This window comes from Hermetia illucens, chromosome 5 (assembly GCF_905115235.1).
Source record: "Hermetia illucens chromosome 5, iHerIll2.2.curated.20191125, whole genome shotgun sequence".
NCBI lineage: Eukaryota > Metazoa > Arthropoda > Insecta > Diptera > Stratiomyidae > Hermetia > Hermetia illucens.
In genome coordinates, this window is record NC_051853.1 from 59,221,020 (window position 1) to 59,247,763 (window position 26,744).

General features: G+C 40.5%; 1 protein-coding gene across 5 annotated transcripts; it reads left to right on the top strand.

Annotated features, from left to right (window-relative positions):
• Positions 1-1,134: 1,134 nt before the first annotated feature.
• LOC119656639 (AP-1 complex subunit gamma-1) lies at positions 1,135-26,616 on the top strand. Of its 5 annotated transcripts, none has more exons than XM_038063083.1 (16): positions 1,135-1,827; positions 2,991-3,052; positions 3,203-3,344; positions 12,270-12,458; positions 12,543-12,781; positions 18,012-18,088; positions 18,445-18,462; positions 18,908-19,164; positions 19,231-19,615; positions 19,677-19,887; positions 19,944-20,082; positions 20,146-20,389; positions 20,459-20,797; positions 20,857-20,997; positions 21,057-21,164; positions 25,698-26,616. In XM_038063083.1, exons 1-16 carry the CDS (start codon positions 1,772-1,774, stop codon positions 25,797-25,799), a joined length of 2,709 nt encoding a protein of 902 aa, XP_037919011.1. In that variant the 5' UTR covers positions 1,135-1,771; the 3' UTR covers positions 25,800-26,616. The 5 variants fall into 5 exon arrangements, with proteins under 5 accessions (XP_037919011.1, XP_037919012.1, XP_037919015.1 ...); XM_038063085.1 differs by lacking the exon at positions 1,135-1,827 and adding an exon at positions 2,022-2,817; XM_038063084.1 differs by lacking the exon at positions 18,445-18,462 and having other exon boundaries at positions 1,424-1,827.
• The last annotated feature ends 128 nt before the right edge of the window (positions 26,617-26,744 follow it).

A 26,744-nucleotide genomic window follows, 5' to 3' on the forward strand; every position in this document is an offset into this window, starting at 1 on the left:
GGGATATGGAAACCCTAGTTGGGTTTTCTTAAATTACCACATGGAAAAATTGGGGTGGTGGTTTCCGCTATTTCCAGCTAATGGGAGGAAGAGGAGAATATTGGCTCTGCACTTCATATGTAGCACACTCTCTGACTTTGGAGAATGTACTTAAATCCACAAGAGCCTGTGAACGCGCCAGGCGGGAGGCCATTGAATTGGCGATTTTAAGGGATAGCAGCGTTTTGTTAAATAATAAGGTCACCTCGTATAGGGTGTGGCTATCACCACGCACTAATGGTCTTAGTAGATAAGAAGAGTTGGCTCCTAGAGAGTCACATATCATCCCCTCAGAGACCGATAAGTTGACTCCCAGAGAACTATATTCCGCATCAGTCTGTCCTGCAGGGGGGATAAAATTTTTGTTTCTGCATATATATTCGTGTAGGGCATCGAATAATAGGAAGAAAATCACAAAACCTTTCATATTTAGGTGTTCCTACGACCTCTGTTACTTTGACTCGCGGAATTCATAATTGCAAAGCAAAGGTATCTGAAAAAAAGTGGACAGAGATAAGGTGGATTGGACTAAGTTTGGGACCATTGTGAGAAGTAATACCAACATTTCGGGGAACTCTGATTGCTGATTAATATCTGATAAAATGTCAGCTATTTGTCAATATTTACTGTAGTCAGAAGGAAGTTCACCCTTTATTCGAATAGAACCAAAGCGTTTCAGGAATCCACTATCTCTGCCGCGTAGACCCCTTCCTAGAAACCATTTCTAGAATTAGTCAACAACCTGGAAAGCCGTCAAACTGATAAGACGACAAATATACCTATTTTACCACACAATTAATTTATGCGTCCAACTTTTATCAAACTCGGAATGCAAATGACCAATGACGAAAGGTGAAAAATAATGAGTGCGCGCAATATCAGTCGCTTTCGTAAAGCATAAATACTACATGGAAGTGTTCTGATTTGCGCGGAAATAGATTGGAAGTGAAACAAATTGAAGCCGTTCTGCTCTCCTTCCTTTAAATTGCCGACTTTTGGTTCACGCACTTCGTGCATCGAATAAATTCTGTTTCCTGAGGTTCAGTACGTAAAATGTGATCGGAATGTTTTCTACACTCATAAAGTGGCACCCCTTTTACGACTATGTGGGAATGTAATAAATTGAACGATAATGAAGTCAACAACGTCGGTCTTGGGTGAATCGCTCCACGAAAAAAAATCTAGTGCAAGCATCGAGGGTTTCGAGAAAACATAAGTAACGAATTAGGGCCTATAGAGACTCATTAAATCCCATCTGCCCGAGTACCTACACTATCTTAAACCGATAATTCGGTCGATTCAAAGCGAGAAGCTCTCAAAAGTGGTTTGTAATAGCAATAATGGGAAGAAACGCGCACAGGTGAGATAAACAATTTTCTACACCGTGCCAGCGCACTGAGTATTGACTCGGTTGCGGTCTTATCACGCGATAAGTAAATTTCGGGCTTATCAGTGGCGGCGAGATGATATTGCGCTCTCTCCTCAGACTGAACGACCGTTTTGTCATCACAGCCTGTTGCTCGCGTATCGTGGATAATTTTTATATCGAGATCGTGAAATTTCAAGGATGCCGAATTCATAAAAAGTGCGAAAAGATTGAAGCAAAGCATCCTGCGGCATTCCTCCCTCTCCCCTAAGAAGGGAAATCCTGTGCTGAGTGTTTGTGTTCCGAGATTCGTGTTTTTATGTGCGTTGATAGCGTTGTTCGTCGGATAAGATAAAAAGAAGCAACATGTACCCGTACTACGAGTCAGACTGGAGTGTCCTGCCTCCTGAGCAGAATAGAAGGTTTGTTGGCACCCCGCACCCAACTCAAGGATGGTACCTGTGATCGTGAATTCAAAACTACGCGCCCAAATATCCTTCCACATGCAATTTCTCCACTTTTGAATCCTTCCCGCGGTCACGGTGACATCTGTCTGTCGATAATCGCTTAGATCTCCACACCTCTCCATTGAGAAGACGATACAAGTGCTGAACGCTGAATGTCAGCGCATAAAATGTCATCGTCACAAAATGTTCGGATGTCTTTAGATTGCACGGGAATTTTTTTCTACAATTTTTCTAATAACTTTGTTTACCTTATTTCATCGTTTTATTTAAATTTAGATTTTAAACGTCTGTAAAAGCCACATCGGTGTCCATTCAATTTCCCAGCCGAGCGTTTTCTCTACGAAAATCGTGTGGATAAGTTGACCGAGCGAGAAAATATTGTCATTCTTGGGGGCACCTTTCCCAATAAGCCACAGAAAAGTTGACGTCGGGCCGAGAAAAGAAAAAGGAAACAGTCGAACGAACCCGAAACAGTAAAGATTTCAGCTTGGGGACTGAAGTAATTATTGGAAACGTTTGCAGTGATTGAGATATAATTGCCGAATGTGTGTGACTTTTCCGATGTCAGTGTTCTCGTTGTTTGCTTGAAGTATTTTCAGTTTCGTGTCATTTGTGGCCTGTTGTGACTCGCAGTGAACTTCGCCAGAGACTTGAACGCTGGAAAATGTGTTGAACGGGACGTGTTGCACGTTCTCGTGACTGTTATTGGCATTCATTCACTATTATCCTTCTGGCAAACTAAACGTTCCATTCCAGTATTATTTTCGCTAGTTTCTAACTTAGTTCCGCGAAGGGCTGTCCGCGTGTAGCGACGAATAAGAGCAAAACGTCCCATTTAACTCTTCGCATACATTCCAAGTCGATAAGTCACCAGGCACCTCGGAAAACAGCTTACAGCCGATAACCGGATCGCAAACATAGTCCTAAAATGAATTCCGAGCATGGGTAACATCCGCAATTATTTATCACTTAATAACAAAATCATTGGAGTCTACTCCTCGCAGCCGACCCTCATCCGCAGCGACCAGATTTGAAATTTACTAATTTCCATTATTTTGTGTTTTCTTTTCTTGCATGGCTCATTCTCGTTTGTAATTCTTCGCCCAACTACCAAATAGGTTTAATCCGGCCTTTAATATGGCCACAATCCGGCAAGCGTTCAGCGAAGCTGTCGAACGGGGTAAATTGATTTGAATTTCTATTCATTGTTGTGCGTTTTGTTTTTGTTGTCTAATTAACACCAATTCAGAACTATTTCTATTTTGGGTTATTGAATTTGTGCTGGTGAGAGGTTCGGTTGATAGTAATGGGAATAATTTTGGTTTTGTAGTAAGAATGCCCACACCAACAAGACTCAGGGACTTGATACGACAGATTCGAGCGGCCAGAACAGCGGCAGAGGAGCGGGCGGTAGTAAATAAGGAATGTGCCTACATCAGGAGTACGTTTCGGGAAGAGGATTCTGTGTGGCGGTAAGTTTTGTCCAATATCTCCTAATAAATTTGGTTATTTTGTACTCAGGATCTTTTATATCTTGCCCCCAAGTCTGCAGTCCTCCATTGCACATATCGCCCCAAACTAATTTTGGTTTTCAAAAACTGGGAACAAGCTTCCCATAATGACAGGTGGCAGAGCCTAAATGCTGCTGGACGCACCAAACTTTTCCTGCCAGAACCGAACATACGTACCGCAAAGTTTATACTGTCGAAAAGCAGGAGGACTTGCAGGCGTATTGTGGGCATTCTGACAGGCCATAATTCACTAGCTGGGCATATGTTCAGAGTAGGGAATACCGAAGATGACACGTGTCCCTCCTATAATGAGGAAGCGGAATCCACGGAGCATTTCCTATGTGAATGCCAGGCATCAGATCTTTGGTGCCGATGTTCTCCAATTGCGACGGGTAGCATCACATCCACTAACGGAAATCCTGCGATACGTTAACGAATCCGGAATATTTCGTTAGACAGAAGCTGTAGCTTCTCCCTCACCATACACACACAATTGTGATAAAGATTGGTTTATCCAATATGTGCCTGAATGAAAGATGGTGGGATTTCTGATCTTTAAATTCCCCATATAGACAAATTGATCGACATCCTCTATGCTCTGTCTCGTAATGCAGATAGAAAGAGTGCAGTGACTCATCACTGACTGAGAACCTTGATTTATTGGTTTTTATTCTAATTTCGCCTCTTTTTCCTAATCCACAACCATTTGACCAAAGCCCATTATTCGCTAAAAGAACAAACAGATATCATCAGCATTCTTTGTCATATGTCGCTAACTGTTAGCTTCATCTATTAATTGCTCTAGAATACGAATCATGCGTCTAACATTCTAGACACACTTCCTGTTCACGTTGTCGAAAGTCTTTTAGAAATCGCAGAAGATTAGGTGACGCAGAGATTTCAATTCCGAACACTACTATAAAGTGATGCAAAGGATGTTGATGTGGTTAATGCTCTCTGTTGATCAAGTTTTTTAAATGTTCTTTATTGCGTTCCAATATAGTTTTAGCTCTTTGCGATGGCAGGGAGCACGCAAATACTCTCTCAATTGTCGCACTCAAAGTGGGTGCTTTTCTTCAGAATCTTAACAATGATCTCCTTCCACTCACTGGCAAAGGTCGCATATTCCCAAGTTTTAGGGGTGAGTTAAAGAAGTAGCTTCACAAAGACAGGAGTTACAATGTAGTTATGTAGGGAGACAATCCATCTCAGTAGTTTTTTGTAGTGTCCGCGGCTTTGCAATATAGTTCATTCGCCTTTCTCAGGTTCCATCCGACAGGAGTGAGTGCATTCAATAATATGAAATCTTCATTTTGATCGTTTTTTCCCCATTATAACACTCCTTAATTTTCTCAATTACCCTTTTCAATTGTATAATTTCTATCTTGAACTTCGTTTGGATCCAACATTGAAAATAAAAAAACCTAACAATTGGTCGCATTCCCTTAAATTTAATAATCATTCATTGATTTGAACAAATTTCAAAGTGCCTTTACTAACAATTCTTTATTACAACGAACATTGTCCTTTTTGTGTTGGTACTTAAACTAGCCCCGGTTACGTATTGTTGAATGTACATAGACGTAACGGTTGACCTGGGCCATGCAAAAAAGTGAGCTTATTTCTTGCTTCCCTTGAGCCACTTGAATTTGAAGTTGAAGGCCAGGATCAGTGAAATCAGAAATGATCGGGACCGGCTGATGGGAAAAACGACTGATGAGTGAGAGATGGAATCTGGGAGTTGAGTGCGTCTTTGGTGGAAGAGGAATGAAGATATTCTTCTTTTTCGGTTCTTGACAAAGCCAGGCGCGGTAAATTGCTCGGGTGTTAAGTGTCGGATTCTAACCAAATGAAATCGAGAAAACATTCACAAAGGAGTGCGACGATTTGGGGGGTATTGGAATTTGGAAGGAAGCTGCTCTTGATGGTTGGCGGTGAAAACATTTTTGAAGGAGTGTAAATGAGCAAGGTTACATTCGAAAATGTGTATCAGAAGAAAAATTGAAAGTGATCCAACATTAATTAACTTATCCAGTAAAAAGTAAGCAGCGACAGCCCAGGAGGGAAGAATCCGCCGTCAGGGAAAGCTAACCCATCAAACTTCACCGATCCTGGAGTACTGGGTGACGGATATTTTAATTTTTTTTTCTTCTATCTTTTTTTCCGCTCCTTTCCATTTTCTCATTTTTATTTTAACTTTTAATATTTTATTCATTTATTTATTACTTTATCCCAGTTATCACAATCTTGGCGGATGCCGGATTTTACCTAATATTAGCACTAAGTGCCAAGAATTTAAGCTCGGACGATCGTACCTACTTAAAAGATAAAGGGACGCAGGGGTCGGTGGTAGGTTAGTGAGAAAATCCTTCGAGAACTCCTCGCAACATCGAAGATGTATGCACTATTATTTTAGTATCTTTATTTTTTTGCACTTCTAATCTATTCTAATCATTTCATTTGTTTATTTATTTTGCGGCACGTGTATGACTTGTTTTAAACGGAATAGAGATATATGAATTTTAATTAATTCTTTTTAATTTGGGGACTTCCTCTTTCCGTCCTCCTCTCTAGTTTCGATGGATGTTCAGTATTTGGGGACGGGCCTTTACGATCAATTTCGCCATCTTTTTAGATTTTGAGGATAGCTCTCCCCTTTGGCCTTTTCCGGTTACTCAAGATGGTCTTCTGATCATCGACAATCTCCAATCTCATTTTGTCATTACACTTGCCCACTTGGTCGTATTGACGGCCGAGATGATTTCATTTTTGTTGTTACTGTGACTAGACAAGAGGTTGAACTTCATCAGATATTATACGGTTGAGTTCCTTGGTGAAATATTCCCTCCACTTCTGAAGCTGGCTGCCGTGGATAAGAAGTTTTTTCGGCAGCTTCTACCTCCTTGATTAGCGTAATAACAAATTCCCTTTTGTCACGAAGATCATTACAGTCGGCAAGATAGTTTTCCCACTGCTGAACGGCGGCCGTGTTCCAAAGTGACCCGCGGGAGGTCGAGGCTCCCCACCTCTCCGAAGATGCGAATGAAACACGCAAGCGAAGGCAAGCGATCATTAAGTGATGACCTCGTTCGATAATGATGTTAGCGCCTCTAATGGTTCGCATATCCAGAAGACAAACTCTAAATCTGGTCGCGATCATTGAAACCCAATTGCACCTTCTGTCAGCACAACAGCAACAGTACTGAAGGAGGCAGAGCGCTCCCCATAGTCCAACCATCTTAACTCACTTAACCCCAGAATGTCCAGCCTGTATCGCAAAAATTCTCGCTGAAGGTGAAGCAAGCGAACGTACTAGAAGACTCAATACCGTCATCGAGAAGAGTTTGCACATTCCAGAATCCAATCATAAGTTCTTTATGAAGGCAAAAGATTGTAGCTGGAAAATCAGTCAGATTTCGAGGAGTGATAGCCACTTGCGAAGTATAAGGAATTTTGAGAATTGCAGGTGGCTAGTCCGTAAATTTCTATCCCTTTTAGTCCTTTATGACAAGCAGGGAATACTTTGAATTCCTGCCAAACCAATCTTCCGCCAGTATTTGTACTACATTGAAGGGCAACATCTTCACCCGGCAACAGAAACGCCGCGCAGCACCCCAGCTCATCCTGTTCAACCGGCAACAACGCGCTTCCCCAAAAATTAGGTGCAGGAGGTGTTCATCATACTTTACGAGAGGAGCATACTATGATAAAAATTTTGTGTCGCCCGTCTCCTATCAAAAAGAATCTTTGACTCTGTTAGTCACATGATCCTCCTGTCACTCCGTTTTCCAGCTTTTTTGGCGGCCATAGCATAAAGTAAGTCCCATCCAAGACCCCGGGTAACTTTGGATGATAAGTTCTGCTTCGGCGAACATTGCCTTTATGTCAGTAATTGCGCCTCCAGAATGTTTGACTTCACGTTGCGTACCTTTCCTGACTTTGCTTTTGTCTAATCCCAGCACTCTCAAACTCCCTCATTTGAAGCATCGTTGAGTACTGCTCCGTATTCTGTTCCTCCCGCAAATTTGATTGTCTTCTTCTTGAAAAAATCCAAGGAAATTTCGTTCGATGTTTGCTGTTAACAAAAACGTAAGAGGTCTGTGATACTTCCAACAAAAGAATGAAAAGAAGACGTACCTCTTCTCTAAGAAGAATTTCCCCTGTGTGGACTATTGTATCCAATTCCATTCTTTTAATTTCCCTTACCTAAAACTACGCATAACCTTCCCGATATATGTACTCTTTTTTTTAACTTTTTAGCGGCCTAATGGACTGCCCCGGTTTTAGTATCACCTACTTCATAGCTTTGTAAAGCATGCCTAACGCAAAAACTTTTCAAAGTGCCCTTCACGGATCGCGAATTCTATTTTTTTGTTTCCAAGGGTATGTCGGTACTGTAATGCATTACAGCTTAGTTCGTTAGACTCTTTCCGCTACTATAGTTTTAGGCGGTGGCCAAACTTTCTACGTACTCTTCCTTTTCGGAGGAATATAAGTGGATTCTATCCATATATTCTATTTCTTCAAAAAATGTTTATCATTGTGCGACACCCTACGTTGCTGGGATAAATTGTTTGTTTTTCGACGATAATTTGCATCAAGTAGCGATTTCTTCTGAATGTAAATATGCTCATTTCTTTCAGATTGGGCCGGTTGTATTGTTTTCCCAATCAGAATAGTGTGCCCAGTGTGTCCTGATTGGAAAGTCCACAGCAACGTTTCTCGTGAAGTTCAGCTTGCGTGTGGCATAGTCCATGGAGAATGCTCAGATTTCCCGAGGTACTTTGTCTAGGATGTTGTTGTGGTCGTAGGACTTCCTGTCTAGCATCTGAACTCACATAGTCTAACGGCACTGCACGCTGCAACGTATTTAATGTAGAGGTCTAAGGGGAGGAGATCCAGGAGTACATTGAGAGCATCTGCCGGGGAGGACTGCAGAGCCCCAGTAGCACTTGCACACGCGGTTCTTTGAATACTATTAAGCTTCATCCTATTGTATTTTTTGCTCAAAGCCTGCCACCATACAATAGAGCAGTACGTTAGAATCGCACACACCACAGCAGTGTACATCGAGAGAACCATCTTCGGCCGGAGACCCCATTTCCTTGCAAAGGTTCTCTTGTAGACATAGAAGGCTATACAGGGCTTCTTAACCCTCAGTTCTATGTTCAATCTCCTATTTAGCTTTGGATCCAGGATTACACCCAGATACTTTACATTAGATTCCTCTAATGAATCAATCTTTGTTCATTCAGCCTGAATTCCACCAGGTATCCTTTTCTTGGTTGGTAATAGCATCAGTTCCGTTTTGGTTGGGTTTATGCTGGGTGCCGCATCTTGCGGGCCACAGGCGCACCTTTCGCAACGCTCCTTCTATGATGTCGCTCATAATAGACGGATCCCTGATACTAATATCACCAAGTCGTCGGCATACGTCATCACCTTCACCCCGCTGCTGTCCAATGTTCGTAAAATTTCGTCCATTACAATTAACCAGAGCACCGGAGAGATGGCACCACTCTGGGGCGTGCCTCTGTTCACAGCTCTGGTCAAGTGGTTGCCTCCCAGATCCGACTGAATTTTCCTGGTACTTAGCATGGATATAATCCAAGGCGTAAGATACCTCTCCAATCCAATACTGGTCAAGGCTTCCTTGATGGGGTTGGTACTAACGTTGTTGAAAGCTCTCTCTCTATATCCAAGAAGGCAGCTGGGTATACTGCTTGTACTGCAGCGACCGCTCAACCGTGCCAATTACCTCGTAGAGGGCGGTTTCTATGGATTTTTTTTGAGGTAGGAATGCTGGGACTTAAAGAAAGGCGTTCTCCCCATAATCATCCTTAAGTGGATGTCCAGGACGCGCTTTAGAGGTCAGGCTGATTGGTCGAAAGTCCTTCGCGGACTCATGACTGCCCCTGCTCGTTTTCGATATGAACAGGAGATTTATATGTGGAGAAGCTGTTTATAGCCCAGCCGATCTTATCCTCGGTAATTACCGATTTGATATTCTCGCACAGCTGGGGTGGCTGCAAACCCTCCAAGCAAGGTTCTGACCCACAGTCCTCCTCGCTGGCGGGAAAGTTTGTCTGAACCAGCGGCTTCAAGGTTTCACCAGAAGATTCCGTCCAGGAGCTTTCCGACTTTTTAAGAAAGGATGGGCTCTTCATGTTCCTTATATAGAATCTTACTGAGTCTTGCGGATTCACTGGTGCTTTAGATGTTCTGACAATAGTCCAACCAAGACCGCCTCTTGGCGGTCCTGATGGCCGACTTGTACTTCTTCAAACAGTCCTTGTATGGTTGCCAATATTTATGCCTGTAGCAGATGTTGAAGGCTTTTCTGGTCAGCTTCCTGAGGCTGGAGAGATTTTTATTCCACCACGGCGGCAGTGTCTTTTTGCTGTACTTAGTAGGGCACGAAACTTTAAAGGCAGCATCGAATCCCTTTTCCAGAGACCTTTGAGTCCAGTTCGTTTGTCGTGCCAGTCTTACCAATTTGCGCACCGGAGAGTTTGTTCTTAATTACTTGACCAAACATTCTCCAGTCGATCCTCCTGGGGTCTCTGAAAGGTTTGGAGATCTCTGCGGCGACATATAGACTGAAAAGTATCCAACTGTTATCAGAGAAGGATCTCTGGTCAGACACTTTCCAATCCTCCGCCCTAAGAATCCCATTGTCGGTTATTAGGGTGATGTCAAGGACCTCTTCCCAATCGTCACAGTTCTCCGCGCTGAGGAAATGGAAGGTTCGTGTACTGCCCCTGTTACCCACCGATAGGTTTGAAGTAATAATAAAATCAAAGAATGACTTACTTCTCTCGTTGATTTCCGAGCTGCCTCAAAACGTATGCCTTACACTGGCGTCGCAGCCTATCAACAGGTTGGTTTTCTTTGTTGCTATGTTGTTGTAGTTCTTCTGGGGGAGCTGATCGGTCGTCAGCCATGTAAGCCGAGGAAATATCCATGTTCTCTGCCCCCGCCTACTCTAGCTTGACCACGACTAGGTCGCTGGAATTCAGGTCCGGACACAGAAAAGCGTGCAGACTCTTCCTCGCGAGAATACATGCTCTAGGTCTGTCCTGATCAGCGTCTCCTGTGCTGTGGAATAAATTAAAATATTTGGTTTAGAGCCCTTTCATGGTTCGGACGCCTCCAAGCCAAGGCTCCTGTATTAGTGCGATGTCGATGTCTTCCTCTAGGAGGCAGACAAGCAGATTAGCCGAGGCGCACTTCGAGCGCTGCAGATTTATCTGCGTTACCCCCAGCATGATCTGCTTGCGTGGGGGTTTCGTCAGTCCCTGTCGGACCGTCGATTGTCATCGTAGAAAAGGTTGGCTGTTTGTCTGGGGTTCCACCTCCTTAATAACAACCCAATCGTCCATGGGAATTCTGGGGTTTTGAAGGCGCAGGAATTGAATGAGCTTGTCCGAACGAACGAAACACAACAAATAAGTTTATTCTTTTTCTTTGAGAATCGAAGCTCTTTACAGAATCGTTTTCAGGGGCGCACATTACTAGCGTCATTGTCATGTTTGCTCGTCCTCATTCTAACCAAGAAACAGGAAGAAAAGCATGTTTTTATTTTCATGTAAACCAGCCGCGATTCAAGTTGAACTTTCAAAATATTTGCAGATTTTAAACTGTACCTGAATATAAAATGAATCCGGTAATATTTACAATGTTATTAACGAAAAGAGTGTATAATTAATTAGATTGTAATTTATAATTTACAATTTTGTTGTTACCTTAGTAACATCTGCAGTATCTCTGTAATTTAGGATTTACTTTGCATTTCTTGCATCACAATGTCATACTAGTTTGTCTGTCATCATTTATTTTCCATTGAATTAGGTGTCGTATATAATACAGCAATAGTCGTAATAATTATCTGTTGCTGTTTCTATTTCTATTTAACGCAAGCAAACAACCAACAGAATGAAGGTGATATATCATTTTGTAAAGTTTAAATTGATACTGAAATTGCTTGGCCAAATTATAAATCCCCAAAAAAGTCACCAATTGACATAGTCTTATCTTCTCAAGTTTCTGATGTCCATTCTGATTGCGGAACCGAATCCAAAATGCTTCTACAAATCTCTCAATTGTGTTTTGCTTGCTATCGAACTACGTCACCAACAGGTATAATCAGATATGTACTCTTTGATCAAGTTGTCGCGCGGAGTGCTGATATGCTCGCATAGAGCTGTGAATCAACTTTGAGATATTTCAATTAGTATTCGTTAAGCTCGGGTGATGTAAACGTATGTAAATAATTTGAAAGTGTGAGATTTATGTATAAAGCAATGAATATGCGAAGTCAACGCTTAATTTATATAGGAAAATTTGCTATGCAAATCAATAAGAGCCTTTTAAAAGTAGTTGTCCCTTCTTTTTTCGGGCATTTTCGTTGCTCTAAATACTTCTTGTTATATCTATTATATCGCTGCCGTTGAATGAAATCTGGAGAATATGTTTTGAAATATTCAATCTCATCATCATTTTTACTATGACTGCACATTCCATATTCTTCGTGTGTTCCTTGAGCAAGCGTTTATCATGCTTTTCGTTTAGACTACATATCATTTTATATCTTGGACATGAAAACGAATAAACCTCACTATTATGGGTCTATATTACTGATCCTTGGTAGGCTATAATTTTGGAGGAATGTAACAACCTGAATTCGTTGACTCAAAGTGTTATTTTTTCTGTGAAGGGGAATCATCGTTTTTGACTCATATATTGTTTTCTAAATTAATACCGATAACTGGAATTTATCTTAGGCGGCAATATTATCTTCAGCTTTTACTGTTTTTCCACATTTTCTTGTTGTAATATACTTTACAACAGTCAACATGCCGCTAATATCCATATTTTACATTTCAGATGTCGAAACATAGCAAAACTTCTCTACATACACATGCTGGGCTATCCGGCACATTTTGGGCAGCTAGAATGCTTAAAACTGACAGCAAGCACAAGATTCACAGATAAACGGATAGGATACTTAGGTGCTATGCTGCTTTTGGACGAGAGACAAGACGTACATCTACTTATAACCAACTGCTTAAAGAAGTACGTAAAAGTCAGAATTGAATCCTTGCTGCCTTTCCCCTGTTGCGTTATGTTTTAATCAATGCATTCAACTTTCAATTACAGTGACTTAAATAGTTCTACACAATTTGTCGTCGGCCTAGCATTATGCACCCTAGGAGCAATTGCATCACCAGAAATGGCTCGAGATTTAGCCAGTGAAGTGGAAAGGTTAATGAAGTCTCCAAATACTTATATAAGGAAAAAAGCAATTTTATGTGCGTTTCGTGTAATACGAAGAGTTCCCGAGCTTATGGAAATTTTCTTGCCAGCAACAAGATCGTTGTTGAGTGAGAAGAATCATGGTAAGTAATTTTTTTGAACATGTATCTTTTGAAGGAACTTTTAAACTGTGTGAACATTCTAAAGGTAAGTACTAAGAAAATTTAATTTCCTGCTTAATATGACAGGGATAGTGGTCTTCGTTCCTTAAACCGACCATACAAAATCCGGCAAGTCTTTCAGTTGCATGTTGAACTGAAAATACAATATAGCGGCAAGCCGCGCGGGGCCAACAGATCAGTTGCGGCTGTGAAAGGCACTGAGAAACAAATTTGAGATATTTTTGTGGTTGAGTAGTTATAAAAAATGTTGTAAAATGCGGCGTTATATATGAAACCACTAAAATACTAAAAATCCCGCCAAACCTAAAGATAAACATAGAAATGGAAAGCATCCAGTTGCTCAGCAACTCTCCAGAAAGGGGGTTGCCAGACATTTAATTACGAAGAGCGTTGTCGGCCTAAACATGAGCAATATTCTCTTTCGATTGCTTTTTAATGCTTTTCGATGCCGGGTCAGAGTAAATTAATTTCCGTTGGAGTTGAAATTCGACACAAAAAATAATAGTCTTTCTAGTCAATGCCGAATGATTAGGATACATTCGGTGAAAAGTACGTGGAGGGAGGTTAATGTCTGGATTAAAATTTCATATCTAGTTCATTCTGTTGGAGTGCTATGCGCCATGATAAAGATTACATTAAAATTGGCGTCTTTCAATGTTTCCACTGTTTACCATAAGACATAATGCGCTGGACAAAGTGCCAGTTGTGGTGCTAGCATTTGAAACCCAATCTTCTAGCGTAACTTAATCTCTATACAAGATAAATCTCATAATTTGGCGATCTTATTGCATGCACCATTCAAAAGTCATTCTTACTGGACTTGGTACCTATCCCTGAAAAAGTTAATTTAGTTTGTAATCCCAGCATTATAGCAAAATAACCAAATCAACTGAAATCACAACGTCTACACGCCTCTCATTGAGAGCAGTGATCAGATCAATCGGATTGCTGCAGGCTTTAGAGGAAGTGTTTAGATATATGCATGGGAGATTATACCGGAATTTCCCAGCATAGAATATGGTGACTGATTAGAGTTTGATAACGTCGAATCGTCATGGTGGTCGGCAAAATAATGCTGATAGGCCTGTAGTATGACTTTTGTGTATACTTCATTGATGTTCGATTAAATCACGGGTTAGGGTCCTGCAGTCAGACAATCCAGTTTCTAAGGAACACTGCTTGACGATAGGGCGATATGTTGATTTTTGCAAATCTAATTGTCGAACCAAACTTTTAGCCAACCGGCATGTTTATGACAGCATATTTTGGAGAGGACCCATAAAGCTTCTAGATGATATTGGACACGACTTATGCAATGTAATGGAAATTGAAATAGTGAGCATTCTGGTATCGCGAATAAGATGCTGCAGCTGACTTCACAAGTATGCAAAATGCAAATTTTTACTAGTTATGCAGTGAGATTCATCGTTCCCACCATGTAAGTAATGATCATTGCATTCAATAATGCTCTCGAGGGATTTTTCGTACAAAAAGCAAAAGATCTGATTATCAACAAATTGCCAGCGTTAGTTGCATTGACCAGTACTACATATATTATCTTACGAGTATGCGGCGTATCCTAATGTCCATTTGGCTGACGACCTGCTCTTAAAATTAGATGCAAATAGTTATTTTAGTGATATTTTGTCTTCCAGTGCGATGTGTATGAATTTATGGTAGAAGCTGATTATCCCGAAAAAAAAAACTAGAAAAAATGTTGACAATGTTGAAGTAAACTCTAAATTGCCAATGTCTTCGTTGGATGTAAGTTTTGTATTTTGGGGGGTTGGCTAAGTCCAACAAAACCCAGCGTAGGTATATAATCGTGATGTCCCCCTTTAAATGTTCAGATAATAAATATATCGTCAATGCAGCTAAAAAACGTTTATTCAGCATTTCGTAACGACCAGTCCAAATAGTTTGAAGGCGATTATTTTTCGTATGCTCTCCTCATATGTGAAATTGTAGGATCAGCTATTACTTAGGCCAAGCTCTTTTGAGTATATGACACTCAAAATAGTCTACTCGTTAAATCTGCGAATTATGTCCACTGAATGTCTGGCGTCTGATGGCATATCAAATGGCCTTGTTTACTCTTCGATATTTAGAAAACTGCCATTTATAGACATCCTAGTAGGTTCAGTTAGGTCGCTTGATTAGGAATTCAAGACAGCTGTTAGCTTTGCTGGAACTCATTCGTTCAGAGTCATCAACTATGGAACTGACGAGTAAGGTTAACTTCATATAAAACGTTTGACAGAAAAAAGGCGAGGATGGCGGCATTTTAGCTATAATTCTAGTCTGCTGAAATTCGGCGCTGATTCTTAAATAGCTTTGATTTTGTCCGTAGTCTATACTTGAAGGCGGTACTTGAAGCACTTCGATCCCTCACGCGTCATTATACAAAAATTCAGGTGTCCTTTGCGATGCGTGGGCCTATATCGGATCCTAAAAATTCACAAACAGAGATTCGCGGGAGCCTAACAAAATAACATCACGCCAGCTAAAAGCGTAGACCTGTAAAACTCCGAACCGAGGGCTATGCTCGAAAGGGACGATCCGCGATGGATCACATCCTCGACCGATGTTGCTCCTGCCTGCGCGGCTTTAGAAGTTCCCTCCGTACCTTGGCATCCTCAGGCCATTCTATTTTATGTTGTCCCTTATTTAGAGATAATTTTGCGGGATTAAAGAGGAAAGAGGAAGAAGAAAGAAGAATTTATTTGGAATTGATGTTCTTCTATTCAATCAAAAACATTCATGAAGATACCGCAAAATAAATAGTAAAATGGAATGGGAAAAAAAAAACGAATAAAATAATGAGATAAATAAGTAATGAGAGTAAGTAAAAAACTAAAATAATAGATAAAATAATATGCATAAAAACATTAAAAACTAAAAATATAGGGTAAAAAGTAGTTGCTTTTACTTTTATTAAGAATTCTACTACTCGTTGAGCACCATCCCTTAATACGTTCCTTCGTCTCTGCCCCTACCGACGCTAACTCGATTAAAAACCGCAAACTTCTGGTCGCCGAAAAGACGCGAAGACAGGCGTTCAGGTATTCACAGCGAGAGACAACTTACTTGTGTTTACTACTGTTGAAATGTTTCTTTTTCTTATTTACACGAGATACTATTATTTAGAAATTAAAGGTGCTCGATGAACGAACAACTACAAAAAAAAAAACAAATCAAAAAGAAACTTCTACGTCACTCCCGCAAGAAAAACTGAGCACTCTTCAATTTGAATTAAGTATACGTGCCTTACCTGTTGCATGTATATAGCTAAAACCTCTTCTCAAAAAATATCCTGCATCGACTATTGGTAATGATACGATCGGCAGTATGTAGTCTCCACCGCTACACTTGGAAGAGAGGGTATTCACGACCTTTGGGACCTTGATTAAGATGTTCAGATGTTTACACTGCCCTCATCGTAAATTTATCAGTTGCCTGCCTTTCTAGTGTCATGTCATTTTTCACGCTTGCAAATTAATTGCACACTTCTCATTCTCACTTTCAGAAGTTGTTTTTGTTTTTTTGTAATTATTTAATTTTTTCATGATGGAACAAACTTCACGCTCAGCCCCTAATCAACCATGCATCTGCAACAAGTTACTTTTTCTCCTTCCACAATCGCAGCACACTTCTTTATCCCAAATTCGATCTCGCCGCGTCCAGTTGATAAGTTGTCGCTGCAATCAGCCGGACCCGGTCCCTCTCATTTCTGATTCGTCGACCCTGGCCTTGAAATTCAAATTCAGCATCGGCTCAGCGGAAGCAAAAATTAAATCAAAATGTCGAATCTAAAGGAATGTCGGATTAGAAATTATGAAATTGAGAGGAGTCTTATGTCTGAGAAAGAAAGGGGAATACTGCATATTATTGAATGCACTCTCCCGTCAGATTGACCTTGAGGAAGGCGGATGACATACTGCTCATGTCGCATTCTTGGAGGAAACTCTCACGGCAGCGCCCAGAAATGAGGATATAGATTGCGCATACGCCCTCTTCTTCCCCGCCTTCGTATCCTTCGTTTTTCGGGAAGCGTGAATGTAGACCCTAGTTCAGAGCACAATAAAGTGTTGCCCAACACAGATGTGTTGGTCTTACACTTCTTGTGGGTATTACCGCCGACAGAAGAGTCTGTTGCGTTTTACCGGGGTTACCAGTTTGTCCCCACCTTCCGCCGTAGATTCCAATCCTCTCTTCTCATCATCTTCCGCAGTGCCTTTTTCAGCCGCTGACTGCGGCCCTTCTCGGGTTCACGGTGTCCGGGCCGCTTTGTTCGATTTTCACATACCGCCGTTAAACCAGTAGCGTCCACATCATCAGCTACCCTTTCTTCCGCTCTTCCTTTTAAGGTTCTGGCAGGCAGGATTCAACCTGTAGCTCTTCTTCCTTAGGGAGTGACGTTTCCTTCTGCCCAATCTTCCTCTTCCGCTTCGGCTAGATTTAAGCCGGCCGTAGTCGGATTTCCAGTTTTCCCGAGGTGAGAGTTGCCGTACTTCCCTTTCTGTCTGACTTCGCGGTAGGCACTAAGTACAAGCTTTCCATTGAGTTGGAAAGCAAATTTCTCCGCATAAATTCGGTGAGGCCTCTAAAATGTGCGCCTCGGTCGCGACCTGTTTGGAGAGTTTAAATCCAAAACTTCCATATTTGTGTTTTAATAACCTTTACTTTAGTAGTAAACTACTACCGGCTCCCCCGCCACGACAGGGTGGTGTCCGAGGGGACCCTTGAAGAGATGATCCAGACGGCTTAGTGATTAGAGCACCAAACTACCGCAATTCTCACTGCTACTAGAGGAATTTGTATCGTGACTGGATATCGGATACAAGGTGGCTCAACTGAGTACCTGAGTTGAATCAGGTTAATAATCCCAGCGAGCGCAATCTTGACCACCCACACCCTTCTAGTGTACCATTAGGATCTTGACATGAAATGCTCTAACATACTTTAAGATCTAAATCTAAATAAGGTTTTCGTGCTATCGATTACTCACTGACTTTGGTGAGTTGAAATCGAATATGCAAGAAACCTATTAATAGCAGGGTTTATTTCGTATTTAGCATAAACACTTGTTGGAAACGATGGCCAATTTATTACTGATTCCTTTATTTTGCTTTCAGAACTCATTTTATTGGTCTCTATTTGAAATTTAACAATCTATTTATTCTATTTTCAGGTATACTTATAACGGGCGTAACTCTAATCACAGAAATGTGCGAGAACAGCGTAGACACATTAAACCATTTCAAAAAGGTGAATTGAAATCTTTGAATAATGTCAGCTAACTAACAAAAGAGTTTTGCTAGTTACTTGTTGAATTTTGCTAGTTAATTTTTTGCTATTGGTTTCTCAACTACAAAAACTGAAAACGTATATTCAGATTGAGAGTGCCCTTTCCAAATATGACTTGTGAAAAGAAACTCTTAACCCTCGCAAACAATAAACTCAAGGCGTTGGCCGTTTATGAATAGTTACACAATCACTTAATTGGCACATAATTAAAATAAATCAAAAATGCATGCATACATACGTTATGTTGAATTGACAACATACGCTAAATTAAAAACAAAACGCATTTTACTAAAACCGATTTGTATGTTGCTTGCCAGGATAGTGGAAATCGAGAGGTATGCATCGCTAACGCTTATTACTGCGCTTTTATATTATTTACTGCTGAATTTCTTACACAGCTTCAACAATTTCACATCTAGTCATTAAGACTCCGATTTTATTTCACGAAAGTAAACGCACAGCTTTTTCAAAATTTAGAATGTAGACAAATTGATGATTACAAAACAATTTCAAAAAACAGAAATTCACATTCAAGACAAATCGTTGTTGGAACAAATCGATACACATTTGCACACACAAATTGATGAACATTATCCAATCTAATTTATCAGATAGATTTGATGACTTCTAATCACCTAGATCAACACAATTGGCGACTATTTTTGTGCCTTTACTTTCGCTACTTCTTTCTAAACTTGAACTCTTCATCGCATTTATTTGATTCTATTCTCATTCGTAATTTTGTCGTTTCCTTGCATACCAATCGAAACAAATGCGCAGATTGTACCGAATTTAGTGAGGATTTTGAAAAATCTTATACTGGCTGGATATTCACCCGAGCATGATGTTAGTGGCGTTAGTGATCCATTCTTACAAGTGAAAATCCTACGTTTACTACGCATACTGGGACACAACGATCCAGATGCGTCTGAAGCAATGAATGATATTTTAGCTCAAGTTGCAACTAACACGGAAACTAGTAAAAATGTAGGAAATACGATTTTATATGAAACAGTTATATCGATTATGGACATAAGGTAATTCAACACAAAGAAGACTTCAGGGAGATATAGATTTGACGCTGACCTTATTTTCGTTTATAGATCCGAAGGAGGATTACGAGTTCTGGCTGTTAATATTTTGGGTCGGTTTTTATTGAATAGCGACAAAAACATTCGATACGTTGCGCTGAATACATTGTTGCGCACCGTGCATGCAGATACATCTGCTGTGCAGAGGCATCGGACCACAATATTGGAGTGTCTCAAAGATCCGGATGTCTCGATTCGGAGACGAGCTATGGAGTTGTCGTTCGCTTTGATAAATGGCCAAAATATTCGAACGATGACTAAGGAGTTGTTGGTTTTCTTAGAGAAGGCGGACTCGGAGTTTAAAGCTCAATGCAGTTCGGGAATGGTATTGGCAGCTGAACGTTACGCGCCTTCTACGCGTTGGCATTTAGATACTCTTTTAGCTGTTTTAATTGCTGTAAGATTCCTTGGCTTATAACAAAAAAATCGATTTTTCATCTGAATCATGTCTCATTTAGGCTGGCAACTATGTTCGCGATGATGTGGTCTCTTCCACAATTCAACTGATATCAAGTAGTCCACCCAATGAACAATCTTACATAGCAATACGACTATGGGAATCGCTACAGGTGTCTAACCACTGCGAAGATAAGCAACCTTTACTCCAAGTCGCAGTGTGGTCGATTGGAGAATATGCCGATCTCTTTTTATATGCTGAAGGGAATGAGGGTACGGTCAAGCGCTTTCCTATTGTTGAAGATTTCTATACAAATCATTTCTTACAGATTTTGAAAAACCGAAAGAGTTAGAATTAATAGAAATGTATCATAAATTCTTATCGTCAACACAAGTGTCCGTAACGAGTAAGCAATTCGCACTGGTGTCAATCATGAAACTCAGTTCAAGGATTCAATGCTGTCATGAGTATGTTCTTACAATTGCCAAAAATTATTAATAATTGGATTAATTTAATCATCTTACCTATAGGGAAATCAAAACCATCGTCGAAACCTTTGGCACTCATTTGAACGTGGATCTGCAACAACGTGGTGTTGAATTCACACAACTTTTTGGTGCAAACAATCATCTTCGCAGTGCCCTATTAGAGAAGATGCCACCGATGCAAATCACTCGTGTATCGCCGCAAAATGGCACTCCCCCGGATGAAAGCGGCAGTGATTTACTTGAGAATGGACTGCAAGAGGACAGTCCCAGTGTTGACCAGTCATCCGTAAGTATCAACTTCAAATCTGTACTGTTGAGAATAGCAATTCAAAACATCGTCCCGATGGCTTTGCAGAATATATTACTGGATCTACTAGGTGGCTCGGATATCTCGGATAAAACAGCTACAACAAATATACAAAGGAAAAATTCAAAGAACGCAAATCAAAATGTATCTGAACCAAGTAATCAAGATTTATTAGATCTGTTAGGTGGCATCGACTTAAACGTTCCACCGCCGATGACTAGTAGTATTCCAATTGCAACAGCAGAAAATAGTAGCACGTTAAATGGCAATGATTTATCACAATTGAACTCGGTTAATTTCAACACGATAACACAACCTGCTGTTGATGCTAGTATGTTAACAAACTCATTTTTAGATGATTTATCATTAACACAAAATACAATGCAGGTAAGTTGTCTAAAAATTCAGACAGCAGTTATTCTGTGTATAACCCATTTAAATTGCAGCCTTGTGGTCCGCAAATAACAGCCTTAGAAAAGAATGGTATTCTTGTTCAGTTAGTACCGTCGAAAGGAAATGGGTGTCTGCAGATCTTCATGACGACAACAAACAGTTCGTTAAGTTCAATAGAGCAATTTTTATTTCAGGTAAATTAGGTTTTGCCTTCTGTATTATTGGAAGCTACACAAATATTCACTTTCCTTAGGCTGCTGTTCCTAGGAGTTTTACATTACAAATGCTTTCACCGTCTGGATCGACACTTCCACCTGGTGGAACAATTACACAAGAATTACGAGTAGTTAGTACATCGAAGGTAAGTGCCAAGCAAAATTGTTTCCTGTGCAAAACAAGCCTAGAGAGACCTGTTAAATTTTTCAACTACCTCTCGAAGGGCTTGCCTTCTTTTTTTTAGAAACATGGCAAATCAATAGATGTGGAAGTTCAATCTTTTTGGAAACATTGAATAATACTGCATTCGATTAATGTTCTTTCTACTCGCGAGGATACTCTCTATTTCTTGCGAATATTAAACTCTGTGTAATTTGAATGTGAAGCTAATGCGGAAATTGGATTGTATATTCCATTCTGTGTCATTTTATGCTGTTATCATCCAAAAGCTCATCAGTTTTCTACCGACAATATTGGGAATAAGTTTGTTTAAAGAAAAAAGACGGAGTACAGTCTGAATTGTGGACAAACGTTTAGCCGCCTTGGGAAGTAGTTAGGGAAACCCCTTTGTATTTGTTGAAGGATTGTACATTACTCGTTTATAAAAGAAAATCTAGCAGCACCTACAACTTTCTCAATTAACTTCAGTGATTCGAAAGTAGATCAACGTATTTCTATGATTTTCCCAGGGCTCATCTCAGTGTTGCCAGTATAAATCTGTTTGCCATAAACATATATAAACAAAAAATAGCGCGTCAGCGATTCCTGACAATGTATCTCAACTTGTACTCTTCCTCCACTATCCTCCGATGCTATTTGCCGGTTACCTTCTGATCAATACGCCCACGGATATGTTTCATACGCCGACGAAATTCTTTACCTGTTATTGTCTTAGCCCAGAGTACTTCGATAACACAACATAGACATGGGTTGATGAAGGTCCTAGCGGTTTAACGTGAGTATTTGCCACCATGTAGGCATACTCCGCGGTCCTCTTCGGACGCGAATTGATTTGTGTGACTGGCACCGCGGCACTAGTTTATACTGAATGAGGCTCAGCATTCACATCAGCGGATTCGAGGCTATCTTAACACCTCTGTCGCAACTAAGGAGCTTTTTCCGCAATATAGGCACAACCGCAAATAACCGGGCCAAGAACACATTCCCTCCGGCACATATGCCCTCAGAGGACCATTCCGGTTCCCATGTTAACAAATAATTTCCGGTAAGGTTTTGTAGAAAGAGCCATTTCAGGTGAGTCTCATTGCAGACTCGGATCTGATCGTCCTCTACAAGTATGGGGGAACGGTACTCCCCAATGGGTTCACTGGAATCAGACATTAAATGATGAAAGCTTAAAGCTTCCGGGTAACGATAACAATCACTTTTCATGTACTAGTCTCAGATAGCAGTATAGAGAGAATATTGGGTGTGCCGTTGACAAAAACATGGCCCCTTAAATAAATACAAATTATTTCACGCCTTCGACATTCTGGCCATTAATGCAGATAGGAAGAGATCGCTGACCCTCAGACTAAGAGCCTTGTTTCATTGTTTAACTTAAAATTCGGCTCTCAGGTTCGTTTGAACAAGGTCTACGACACGGACAAGGCATCATGGAGTGCATCGATAACAAGAAAAAATAATACCGACCACAGAATGCAATCCTGGCGCACTCCGCTTTGGACCCCTTGAGATTTTACCTCGGTGCATCACATGATATTCTGCGCCAATATATGTCACTCTGATAATAGCTTTTGGTTTCTGTGGAATCCTCCTTCTGACTAGAGATACACTCCCTGTTCACACTGGTACGTAGGGTCTTGAGGTGGTCAATGGTGGTGAGGTGTTGGAATTTTACTGGATGTGATTCGGTTAAGAACTATGGCGAAATGTTCTTCCCACCTCTTTAGCTGGTCATCATTGTGAATGAGAGGTCGATCATTAACGCCCTTCACGGGACTATCGAAATACTTGCGACCATCTGCAAGGTCTTTCTTTATGCGGTATACGGTTATGAAACCATTGCTATCTGCGACAGCTTACTCCCCAGCGCAATGGAGAAATTTCTTTTGTCACGGCACACCCTCTGCTTATCTTTCCGGGATTGCATACGATGTGGGAGATAGAAGGGTTCGCGTTCGTAACTGCGCGCAGCGATCAATCAATAATGTTGAATTCAGGAGTCACAACTCTCCAGCCCTGAAAGAAGTGGCAGACGCAACCCTCATATGAATGCCAGCAAGTATTAGGTGATGAACTCTTTCGAAGCCAATGTCAGCACCTCTCTTATTCGCACATCCACAAGACAGCTCCTAAATCTACTGCTGATCGCAATGTTGTTAATCTCGTCGCTCATACGTTGCCGATCAATTGAAACCCAACTAACCTTATGGTGAGCTTTGTGCTCGAACAATGTGCCACCAATGACGAGGCGCTGGAAATTACAGAAATCCGTGTTTTCCAGAGCACCTTGGCATTCAGATCACTCATTATCATCACAATGCCACCTTTAGGGATTTTCCCTGGATTACCTTCAATTGTTCATAGAAATCCTCATTCTCCCCTGCATCGCAAGCCCCCGTCGTTGCGTAAAACTGAACTATTGAAATGTTTCTCATTCTGAACGGGAATTTTACAGTCAGTCAGTGTCCTGTCCGAGACCAGCGCTTGACCCAAGAGAATCCAGCTTGAAACACTAGACGTTTCGTTCAAGTTGGAGAAAGGCTTATATAAATTCCAAAAACCAGCTTGCGTCCTAGTACGATAATCGAAAATCATTTTTAATGATTTCATCTTTACTCGAGCCGTTTCCGACAATTTGGACGGAGATTTGAGAATTCCAGACTGCCGCCTATAAATTTTTATCCATTTTAGTCACTTTTCACGGCAAGTAGGGAATCCTTTGAGTGAATTCTTAATCTCCACTTCACTGGGTAGCCATTATCTCAGTGGCCGTCAATAGGTTGATGGCGAATACTATTGAGAAGTATTAATGAAACAATGTTACCGAGACAGACAAATTTATCGACGCCGACAAATAGGAAGATTGCGATGATCGATCAGAGTGAAAGCCTTGATTTAGTAGTGAAATGAAATGATTTCGCTTTACCATGGAAGAGCAGTCCATATCCGCATGTTAGCATTTTATGATGAATAGCCTTTTCATCTACCAGAAATGGAGCTTTACCAGATGTTATACGGCAAAGAACTGCTGTGAAATGTTTCTTCCACCATACTACTATTATGTTCCTTGATGCTTACATTGAAGTTGCAGCAATCAAGCGTTCTAGTGAGTTCCGAAATCGTCGCCGAGGACCGTTTGCACATTCCAGAATTTAATCATGAAATGTTGATGAAACAAAAGGTTGTAACCGAAAGATCAGTCCGCCTTCGAAGCAAGGTAATCGTTTCTGAAGCATAAAGGAGATTCGAAAGTTGCTAACCTACAGATCTATATCCCTTTTAGTAGCGTTTTACGACAAACCCAGAATATTTCGAGTGAATTCCAAGGCCCAAGCTCAAAGAAAAGTCAATAACTCAACGGGGCATCAGCCTCTTAGCCGAATAGTAAACACTATTGGTCCAAGTGAAAACACGCCTGCCCAATTATTTTTAAACTAATGAAGTATTTCGGGAATGTCATTTATAGATATCTAGTTACACTTTGCACGAAACTCGATTGTAGTCACTTAAACTACCAAGCTACCGCGGTAAAAGAAAAAACTCCCTAGCCCCCTGAGACCATGCGTAGGCTTAGCAAAGAAGCCTGTAGGGCACCCGCAGAGCCAGTATACATCTTGAATCCGTTGTCCTTGTCGCATCGAAGCCTTTTTTGTCAGCTATCGATAAGTATAGTCCGAGATTTTGCTACGCTCCAATGAGCGGAATCGAATGCATTTCTCATATCCAGGGAACTACTATGATTTCTACGCATTGTGTTGCCAACTAAGCCAGCAACAAATGATGGTTCACCTGGCTCTGCGGAGCGATGTAATATGTCTTCGAGATTCAATTACGGGGAGCGATCTGTTATAGAATACTTGCTCAAGAGGCGTGTGGGTCTGTAGACTTCAGCATCAACTTCCGGCATCTCCATGACACGGGAAACATACCATCCGCAAAATGTGCTTTCAGGGACTCCGTACATATTTCTAACCTAGACTTATCAGCTAACTAGCTTATGGGATTTATTGAGTATTCCGATCGGAGATCCGACATTTCATTATCTCATCTATTCATCTTTGATTGGAGAATATTCACAGTCTTGCTATTGGAAGCAGCCAGCCGTTTACTCTGACGTGTGACTGTTCTGATACAACAAACATCCATAAATGCTTGCTGGTTTATTGCTTTCGCAGCCCAGTCCAACTGCTCTCGCATTTTTGGACGTGAAGATCTCAATCCCTTTTGTATCCAATGTTGTGTCCACCATGTTTTTTCGGAGTCCGCCAATGCGACGAGGAAATGTGTTTTGAATTATGTTATGTAATGGTAACGAGACATAGTCCCACCTAAAGTTTGTAATGATATGGTCATGTCGAAAAACGCACGATTGCAGTTTTTGTACAAAATGTAAAGTCGCTTTTCTCTCAACACTAATTTTTAACCAACACTTGTCTTAGCATTCAGCAATATCTAGTATTAACCATCTTAAAATCGATCTTTCACCTTGCAGGCTGTCCTTAGAATGAGACTTCGCATATCATATGTATTAGACGGTCAACCAGTTCTCGAACAAACTGAAGTGAGCGGATTCCCGGAGAATTGTTTCGACTAGTGCAACAAGGCGAAAACCAACAAACGAGGAAAATATACCCTAAATAAGCTGTTATTTCTCTATTGTATTGTTTAGTGATTAACAAGAAAAGGAGATATCTTTTATATAAATATACATATACAAGGCGATAAAATAAATTCAAAACAAGAAGCACTGTATGATGTTATAGAGCCACGGTAATTTAAAATATTATTATTCTTATGTATGTATTTCTCTTTATAAAAATTCGATCGACATTTTTTTTATAAAAAATAATATTACGTATATCTAACTATTCGGAGAGCAGAGCCATGCGGACGGGGTCCAGAGCGTCGCTTGCGCGCGTCAAATCACCTCCGCGGCATGCAAAACTCTTGAAACGAATCACTCGGAAAATAACAACCATTCATTTTACCCTAAATACAAATTGCGTAATTGTCCAAAAGCAAGCAAATGAGTTCGGCAAGAAAAAAGACGTTGTCTAAGTTTTTTTTCCATTTTCATTTTGTATTGATTAGTCGATAGTGTTGAATGTATTTTATTTAGCTGTAATAACTCTTGTTAAGTCATCTCTACAATCTGATCATTATTTTTCTAATTTAAAAACAAAGTACGCTATACTATTCTATTTTATGCAGAGAAGCGAGGAAGATTGTACGGAAACGATTGAAGCTATATTAGAGACCGAGAGAAGTTAAATATTGTGTAGTTGATAAAAGCAAAGTGTCGTGATAAAAGCTCTAGAGAAATTTGTTTAAAACAAGAAAATATACGGAAGCATCTATGAAGAAAGAAGTCACTGTCAATGTGAGAAATATTGTCTTTTAACACATCTTAACATCTATTTTTATTATCTTTTATTGTTTTTATTATATCGATATGTTATTTAATTTTTTTTCATAGACAGGCGAGAGTAATGAAAAAATGATATTGTGGGCGAAGAGAAGGGGGAAGCGTAAAGAGCAA